Source organism: Etheostoma spectabile, chromosome 1, assembly GCF_008692095.1.
Source record: "Etheostoma spectabile isolate EspeVRDwgs_2016 chromosome 1, UIUC_Espe_1.0, whole genome shotgun sequence".
Taxonomy (NCBI): Eukaryota; Metazoa; Chordata; class Actinopteri; order Perciformes; family Percidae; genus Etheostoma; species Etheostoma spectabile.
The window spans coordinates 27242747-27252030 of record NC_045733.1 but is presented as its reverse complement, the minus strand read 5'-3'; the positions used below and the strand labels follow the sequence as shown (position 1 = coordinate 27252030).

The 9284-nt window shown below is 42.5% G+C and overlaps 1 protein-coding gene across 1 annotated transcript in view; it reads right to left on the bottom strand.

Annotated features, from left to right (window-relative positions):
- Window positions 1–2491: 2491 nt before the first annotated feature.
- wtip (WT1 interacting protein) overlaps window positions 2492–9284 on the bottom strand; it is a 26346-nt gene continuing 19553 nt past the window's right edge. Inside the window, exons 3-8 of the mRNA XM_032514373.1 lie at window positions 8743–8810; window positions 7283–7345; window positions 6844–6974; window positions 6573–6624; window positions 5880–5948; window positions 2492–4557 (exon numbers count right to left, since the gene is read on the bottom strand). Coding sequence (XP_032370264.1) covers window positions 4405–4557; window positions 5880–5948; window positions 6573–6624; window positions 6844–6974; window positions 7283–7345; window positions 8743–8810 — 536 coding nt within the window. The 3' untranslated portion in view covers window positions 2492–4404. The remainder of the gene's footprint in view (window positions 4558–5879; window positions 5949–6572; window positions 6625–6843; window positions 6975–7282; window positions 7346–8742; window positions 8811–9284) is intronic.

Sequence of the window (9284 nt, the reverse complement as noted above, 5' to 3'; positions counted from 1 at the left end):
GGGGTGCAGCCGAAGCTACACACTATGGCTTTAAGAGCTATGGATAAATAGAAGAGTGCAGTTCAGTTAATTAGAGGAGACGGGGTATGACCCAGGCGTGGGTTCGACTCCGACCTGCGGCCCTTTGCTGCATGTCATCCCCGCTCTCTCTCCCCTTTCATGTCTTCAGCTGTCCCATAAAAATAAAGACCTCAAATGGCCAAAAAATAATCTTAAAAAAACAAAAATCTCCATCCGAGTCTCATCTACAGCCCAAACATTTGGAAACCAGCCGGGCTGAGGGAAAACTACTTGCTGTAGTTACTACACGTGGTCAACTCTGAACAATTCTAGGCTCGTCTCCACTAAACTTTGACACTATTTTACTATTGCTTTAGCTCAATTTTGATGCATAAAACTCTTAATACAGAAATAAATATCAGTGCTGCATTCAGTGCAGTTGCAATGCTTATAGTGCACAGATCACTGAATCAATATAACACTTTGAATTACTTCACCACCAATGCCGTTCATTTTAAATGTAACAGTGGCAGTACAAAATAAATGCAACCCTCTTTTTTTTTTAAATTACTGTTAAGATGTTTCAATCTATGAAGTGTCTGTTGCAGTGCTATACATTTTGTTTTAATGATAGTTTTCCAATTTTAGGATAGAAATAGAATTGTAGAATAGATAATTGAGTCAAAGCTCAGATAATATACTGTAATAGAGCCCAGAACCTACAACACCACAGAGTGACAAAGACTTTCAAAATAAAACCAGTCATGAAGGGTGTTAGAGAAAGTCATGCTAGCACTGTTTTGAAACTGGGTGTAATTTTGTGCTGGCAGATATTATACTATTTAAAACAAAAGTAGAACTCTTAATTTACCAAACCTGACAGAAAAACCTACCAACAGCAAAATAAAAGAGAAAAAAAACACATTTTTTGCAGTTAGCTACAAAACCACTTTATTGAAAAAGCAGATTATGTCATCTACAGTTAAATGATACGTCCCGATTTTTTAATACATTAAATAACTTTAGACTTTTTTCATGTTTAGATAAATAGATCTAGTTTCCTTTTTTAATGAACCATCTAGGTAATCAAAAACACTTAGCGATACAAAAGATGTGTGACTGATGTGCTTGTTGGAACTACCAGTAGGAGAAGTCTTCTCTTTCCAAGTGAATTTTGACAGAAAAATAAAATAAACAAACTAGCTTCTTTATTTACAGGGATACTTAGCTGTGTGCTATGCAACAGAAACTGAAGTGTTACTTTTAAACGGGTGAAATAAGACATCTTTAAAAGGGGATACACTCTTGTGAAGTTTTTCCTCAGGGGTTGATATTGTGCAGACAAGTTAAAAAAAAAAAAAAAACTAAAATAAAAAAGCGTCATTCTTCAAGTATCGCACACATTACTTGACCAGAATCCTTATACAAAATGGAGGTTAATCAAATGACAAGGGGAATGTCTCACATATGCAGTCCTTTTCTTTTCTGCTTTACTAAAATGCAACACTTATTACATTCAAATGAATCTCATTACATCAAAGCACTTTCTGCCTGTGGTGTCCCCTGCCTTCTGTCACTTTTTGACACATTCAGTAGTATTTATTCAGACCTGCACGTACAGCAATACAGTGTGAATAAGAGCCAGTGTTTGTAGATACTAGTTGGTGTTGTTTTATTCTAGTTTCAATACCAGATGGGTGGAGTTTGCTAGTCAGAGGATGATATGTCAGCTACTGGAACACGGGTAAACCCCACTGGTAATTTGCTAGACAGACACCAAGAATTAGACACAATCATCTGGAAACAAACGCAGTCATCATTAACAGAGAGAGCAGGTCAGTGTGACTGATGCTGCGCTGCCCTGCAAACACAGTCAGGTGCATGTGCCATGTCCCTGCCATCGCACACGCGCACACACACAGACACACACAGACACACACACAGAGCAAGGGAAACTCCCTAAAACGCAGGTGAGACCAGCAGCTCCAGGTTTTCAGGGACGTCCTCCCACAACACAACAACAGACTGCATGGCAACTCAGAGCGGGACACACAAACATACCTGTTCTGTCTTAAGGCATGCGGACAAGCGGAGGATCCTTGTAGTAACGCACTGTGTTCTCAGTGCTCATATGACAAAAAACAGTGTCTGGAAAACATACCAGGAAACAGTGTCCTGAACCGACCTGGAGGAAAAGATGTATTTGCAAATATATCATTCAATTTGTTTTATCCCTCTTTGAGTACCAGATGGGGCCAGATGTCAGAAAACTACCTTGAAATGACTTAAGACCTTGGACATTAGGATCCTCGTTGGGTGTTCAGAAAACGCATTGCTGTTGCCAGATGACATGTGTTTCATCTACAAGTGCTTTTGAACGCTGTTTTAGCATACCATAAATAAGGAATGAATATTATGATTGGTGACATGATTTTCCAAATCTTTATCTGTCTTATGAGGAGTCTGGTGACCAAAACATGCTGTTTATCTATCTCAAATCTAGCACTATAATCTTTAACATACAGATGTTTAGCCTCGATCAGAGTTTTTAAAATGCTTTTTCATAGTTAAATACCATAGAGCTTAATAATATACTTATATACTTCATTTTGGGCAACATCTCTGTTAATATCTCTGTTTCTCAGTCATGAGCTAGCATTTGATATCTATGGTAACAGCTGACTGTCATCATAAAGTGTTCTAACACAGGGCCTAAATCTCAGTATTTGAAGGCCAATTACTAGCTAAATTCTCAGATTGAATCTTATTCTTAGAGCTCTGTGTAATAACTTGGCACTCTCAACAGGTCAGAATTCTCTATTCTAAAAACTCTAAAGATAAGGTACATACATGCATTGTAACATCTTGTGGGAATTACGTAAAAACAAAAATACAAGCTATTACATAGAACTTCAATTACTGCTCTATTTAAGCTGCATGATTAAAAACACAGAGTGCTGCCATGAATTGTAAAACAAATATACAGCATGATCAAGATCTATCCAGTTAAATAGTCTAAATTATTTTTCAACTCACTTATACCTTTTAGTAACTTGTATTTAAAATAAATAGACTGACTGAGGTTCAACCAAAGACAGTGAAATTTAAGGTATGCAGAAATGTTCGACAGTTATTGTGTGTTACAGCTGTCAGTAGAGTACAGTCAGTAGAGGGAGGGGATGTATGTGTTCTAAAAGGAACACATTCGTTGCCAAAACTAAACATTTGGTACTTAAAGTGGAAAAAAATAATTGAAGGAATTCATGGCAAATACTATTTGAGCCAGGTCAGCTCTTACAAAGCCAGTGGATTTGTGACCCACACAGACATGAAGAGGCTCTGCGTCTGGGAGGTGAAATGATACAACAGACCCTAAAATCTTCAGAGGCTTCAGACTGCATGACCGACAGCGTCTTTCACCTCTCAATCTATTGCGAGCGCAGCAACAAGAAAAAAAATGAGAATCTACATGATCTATGATCTTATGTGGAAAACATTTGCAAAATATATATTCATATATAAAAGACATTCCTATGTGCATCTAAAATTTTCTTTTTCTGTCATAGTATGATCATTAATTAAGACACTGCTTGTGAATCTCTGGAGGTCTCGTCTAAGACTTCTAAGTGGAATGTCAGTTGGTCCTCTGGGCTTGTGGTGCTACGGTGCATCGGTTATTTTGTGGTGGTGCAGGGTGACGACGAGCGATTAGTTCATAGTTTTCCTCACAGCCCTGTGTCATGATGCTGGATGTTTTTTTGCATAGCCTTTAGCAGGACTCCATTTCAGTGTTAGAAGCTGCACGGAGAGAGCCCGCTCTGAAGGCACAGCATGGCCACCCGGGGGTCTGTCCCTTCAGCCAAGCACTGGAATGTAGTGGCTCGTTCCCTGGCCTCCCTGACGCCGACATCAGCGGCGTTCTTAGCACTAGTGAATTCACGGCAGTAAACCGCTTCAGTCACAGCGCAAGAATAAAAAAATAAAAAAAAATGCAAAGGAAGAAATGGAAGCAAGGAGAGAGACGAGTTTGCGTCCTCTCCTCCGATCCAAAAACCCTCTCTTGGGTGAATGTGCAGGGGTCAGGCTGTGTGACGTCAACGGGGGCCTCTGGGTGAGCCGGCGTGTTGGCTTTCAGGGTAAGGCACCCAGGGAGAAGGGGGAGAAACAGACCACAGATGGAGGCAGGGGGGGACCCTTTTTTCCCAGTCCTGTCATGTGACAGCAGGGTCTTGTGGTGGGAGCTGCACTAAGTGTATTAGTCCACGGCCTGGCCATCCAGTTGAGGACAGGGGCAGAAGCCGCTTCCCTGGAACTGCTGGAGGGGGTGCAGACCTTATTTTCCCGCCGCTAGTGTCCCCGATCATCTGGGAGGCTGGGCTTTGTTGCTGCCCACCCTCCGCCCCGTCACAGCTCGGTGACATGGAGGGGGTAGCTGGGGGGCAGGTGAGAAGGGACCTGCGGCTGGAGCCGGTGGATGTGGCAGCCGTGGCAGAGCAGGTGGCCTTCCAGTGGGTAACACCGGTGGCCTTCTTCGTCGTTTAGCTGGAGACCACAGTCCTGAGAGAATGGCATAAAGATGGAAATATTAAGACATAGCACAAAGACAATCAATAACTAAGTGTGTGTGTGTGTGTGTGTGTGTGTGTGTGTGTGTGTGTGTGTGTGTGTGTGTGTGTTTTATTAATGCAAAATGCAGTTTTACATTTTGGTAAAAATGAGTTTATGTTCGCTGAGACGATTGATCCCACTGTCTGACATGAAAGAGGTTTCAATCTTCTCGTCTAACATATTTCCCAAAAACATTGAACTCACATTTAAGCTCACATCGGCTAAATTTCCAAATTGATTGTCATCATAAACCGCAAATGTCTAGAAGAAAACTGTAATCCGTGAGGGGGAGTTGTTGGGTCTTGGTAGCGAGTGAGGGTTCACTGGGGTGCAGGATGCTCTGCTGCGTTAACAGCTGTTTTTACTGGACCCGGGGGAGAGAGGGTGCTGACCACTCTGCTGCTATCGTGACTCAGACCTGGATCAGTGGCTCAAAATTCATGCATTTTAAATGACTTTGCAGTAATGCGTGTCTGAATCTCACTGCATATTCTGCTTAGTACTGTTGTGTCTTGTTGAAAAATGTTTTAAAAAAAACAACAACTTGATATTTGTTCAATATTGAATGAATTTACAATCTCCAGCTCTGGACTTTACCCTTCCTTTGTCAACAAGTCCCCCCGCCCCCCTCCACAACTCTGCTAAATCATTACCCACTGCACTGATCTGACCGATTTCTATCAAGCGGAATGTCAGCCATTCAGTGAAATCAGTCTTATCTTGCTTGAGAACACTAGAAATGGCTCTCAATTCAGTATTTACGATTCAGAAGAAAAGTTCGAAATCACTGCAGAGTGGCGTGAAATGGTTATTTGACATTTCTGTCCCAATTGATCTATAAACCACCACCGAATGGAGTTGAGCGGCAGGATGACTGACTTCACAAGTCTGGTTTAAGCAACAAGTCCCCAGCTGAGTTCAGAGCTCAACACTGGAATGTGCTTTGTCAATGAGTCACAATTTTGAGCTGTAATATTAGGTTGGAATCCATCCGTCTTTTTCTTCTCCTGTGTGTGTGTGTGTGTGTGTGTGTGTGTGTGTGTGTGTGTGTGTGTGTGTAACAGTTTGAAAATGTCGAATCACACACAGTGATGCTGAATTGACTCTAGTCAAACCACATGCATGGTAGACTGCTCTCATTGATTCCCCGTGTGTGTGTGAGTATGTATGTGACTCCACTCTGTGTATTTGTGTGTATGTATGTGTGTGTGTGTGTGTGTGTGTGTGTGTGTGTGTGTGTGGGCAGAGTGCAGGCAGGAGAGGCATCTCACCTCACAGTGGTAACACTCCACATGGTAGTCCTTGTCCATAGAAACGACCCGGATGGTTTCCTCAGAGCCCTGGTGGGACAAACACACAGTCAGACCTTCACATTCCATCAGCCTGGTGTCTCATTAAAGTGATGGTTCAATAACTATCAGATCTCAGGTTAGATCCCTGCAGCTGCCATGTGTCCTGAAGCAACACACACACACACACACACACACACCCACAACAACAACAACCCAACCCAAACCCACACACACACACCCTGCTCTATTCTCACTGTAGGAGAACGATACACCAAAGCTACTCTGCATATACACAAACAAAAGGAAAAAGTTTTTATCTCATGATCCCATCGCTTTTTTGACAAAAGTGAGTAATAAAAGAGATTTTAGTTCTTCCTTTGCTACATGGCACGTTAACAGAAACCAGAGGATCGAAGACTTGATTTGTCTCACATGAAAGGAAACACTTTAAAATGCTTCATATCCCTTTAAAAATATATCTCACCCTTTGAATCGTGTCTGTAAAAGTGTGAAGTTCATTAAATCTAGTATTTAACTTTTTTTTTGCCAAATCCACCAAACACCGGCATGTGTCTAGATGGCATTTACTTGGTTTAGTAGTTTCTTTCTTGGCAAACCTAACACACATGTAAGATATGTTGGAACTAATGTGAATTTAGATATTTTTCTTACCTGGGCTGGGAGGATGGGCTGGTTGCAGGAGGCACATTTGGGAGCAAAAACCCTGTCATGAAAGAGAAAATTACAAATATGAAAATGTCACCAGCCTCTGTGTCGTGTCAATCAGTTGTCAGTTGAGTGCCATACATTTAGTGACAAACTGCTATTTCCATGTTACAAATTTTTCATTTCATGCTGAACAGCTGGTTTGCAAATCCCAGGCCCAGGTATTCTGCACTAATATGTTTTATTAGTGCGCAGAGCAGAAAGCCGTTCTCCTTACGTGTGGTAGTCTTTGACACAGTAGATGTTGTTCTCAACGTCCACAGTGAAAGGCACGCCATCTAGACCTTCTTTACACACCACGCAGCGGAAACAGCCAGGATGGTAAGACTTGCCTAGTGCCTGGAGGATCTACACACACACACACACACACACACACACACACACACACACACACACACACACACCCACACACCCACACCCACACCACACACACACACACACACACACACACACACACACACACACACACACACACACTAACAGTAAGACTTTGGAGTAAGGCCATGGAGTTCATGCAGTACATAACACACAATGGGGTGCCATCAAAGAGGTTTCTTAAAGTCCAGATTAAAAACATAAACACTTTTTGAGAGTGATGTGCGATCATGTGTTTACTGCACTGACAATGTAGTGAAACTAAATGAAAAAACTCTTACCATCTCCATGATGAGGTGACCACACACGAAACACTTATCAGCTGTCTGCTGGAAACCAGAGTACTGAAAGACAAGACACCGGACTTAATATCTTCAGCAGTGAATTTTTTGAGACATTTCTGCTGGCCGTGCAACCAGTGGAACATGTGCAGCGTCACGCCTGATGCATGAAGTTGTTTTAGTCTCAGACTCATCTATAGTGGGTGCTGCTGCGCTCTTATTTGAACACAAAAAGGATTTCTATTAGAATCCTTTGTCTCAGCTGAACTGTGGCACAAATCAATATTTTAGTGGTTAATCTGCTAGGCCCTCCGTCATATTCAAACAGTTAAAATAAATCCATGCACATTTGGGAATTACCATGTGTTTGTCGGCCAGTGAGCATTTCCACTGGACCAACTGGGCGTGAAGCGCCTTCTGTGTGTTACAGGAAACAAAACGCCACGCGTCACATCAATAGCTCCTTTGCCTTAAACCCAGAGTGCAGCAAGATAATGAAGGTGACCATCTGTAGATCACAACCCCCTCAGGGCCGTGACCTGATGACATGGGGGTGGGGGGGGAGGCGACATGGCTACCAGGTAGAGGTGGTGATGGGCAGGCTGCCCCCTGCCCTGACATCTCCACTCCAGATCTACCATCTGCCAACAACTCCCCCCCCCCAACCCCAGAGACACCCCGGGGCTGGCAGGCCAGACTAGTCGAGTCTTAGCTGTATTAGGGAGGCGGAAGAAGATTATCTCATCCCGTCATCTGACCACCAGCATCAGTTAATGACTGAGGGGCAGTGATTGTAAAGTGCAAAACAGGAATTTTAGTATTTCCCCACAGATCAACAGGTTTATCTCTAAAGGGGAAGCGGTGGATAAACAGGAAGCATTGACAGCAGATGAGGCCATGCCTTTTGAGGTTGTTAGGCTCATGAAGCTGATTTTAACATTTATGCAACATTTTTATTCAAATGTCCTTGGTCTTAAAACAGATTGTACTGATCAGAAAAAAAACATTCTTTCATTAGCACAATCAGCAACTAGTTTTGTTCATCTAAATTACATGTATCATTAGAATATTTCCAAACAGAACATGAAGGCATCGTAAGAGCCGGCCCTGTGCCTGCCCTGTTAACCTGAAGCAGATGGATTGGGAGCCTGAGAGCTACAGCTGTCGTCCTCCCACTCTTAATTGTAAGTGCTGAGGAGCAGCTCGTGGGGTAATTGAGCTCCTTGGGGAAATTTGGGGGAAATTAGTGTGAATTGGATGGGTGGTGCTAAACAACTAATTATAGCTGCCGTGTCCATTTCCTCTGCAGAATTCTCCTCTGGAGGGCTGCAGATTGTAGCCTGAGATCCTAATCCCCCGCTCGCTGCTCCGCCTGGCCCTCTGTCAACCCACCATGAGCCAATGATACGGTGCCCCTGGCTGATCATCACAGAACAAAATCAATAATTAAGACCACTTACCAGGAAATCTTCCTCACAGTAGACTTTTCCATTGACGTTGTAGAACGCTTTCCCTCGCAGCCTCCGTCCTACAAAGAAAGACAACAATTGAAATCTACATATTCAAGAAGAATTAAGCCAATGTGCTGCTGCAGATACACCTAAAGCATGTGGACCATGTGCACCACCTTTATTAAGTTTTGGCTTGTGGCTGTTTCTTCATAGTTTTGGATAGGTTAGTTCCAATGCTTAGTTCCAATAACGACAACACGTAAGCATCGTACAATGATATACATTACTATATTAGACAACTGTGTGCAATAGTTTGGAGACTGCAATGTCCTGTTTCAACATGAGAAAGCCATAATGTACAAAGCCAGGTCTGAAAAGAAATTCTTTTCTCAGTTTGGTTTGAAGGAACTTCACTAGCCTGACCTCAACCCCATCCAGCGTCTTCGGGATGACCTAGAACCTGTCTAAAGTTTTGGATGTCTCACCTCACCAAATCCTGGTCACACCAGCATTTAAAATCATCAGTGCAAATGCTTTTTTATTTTTTATTT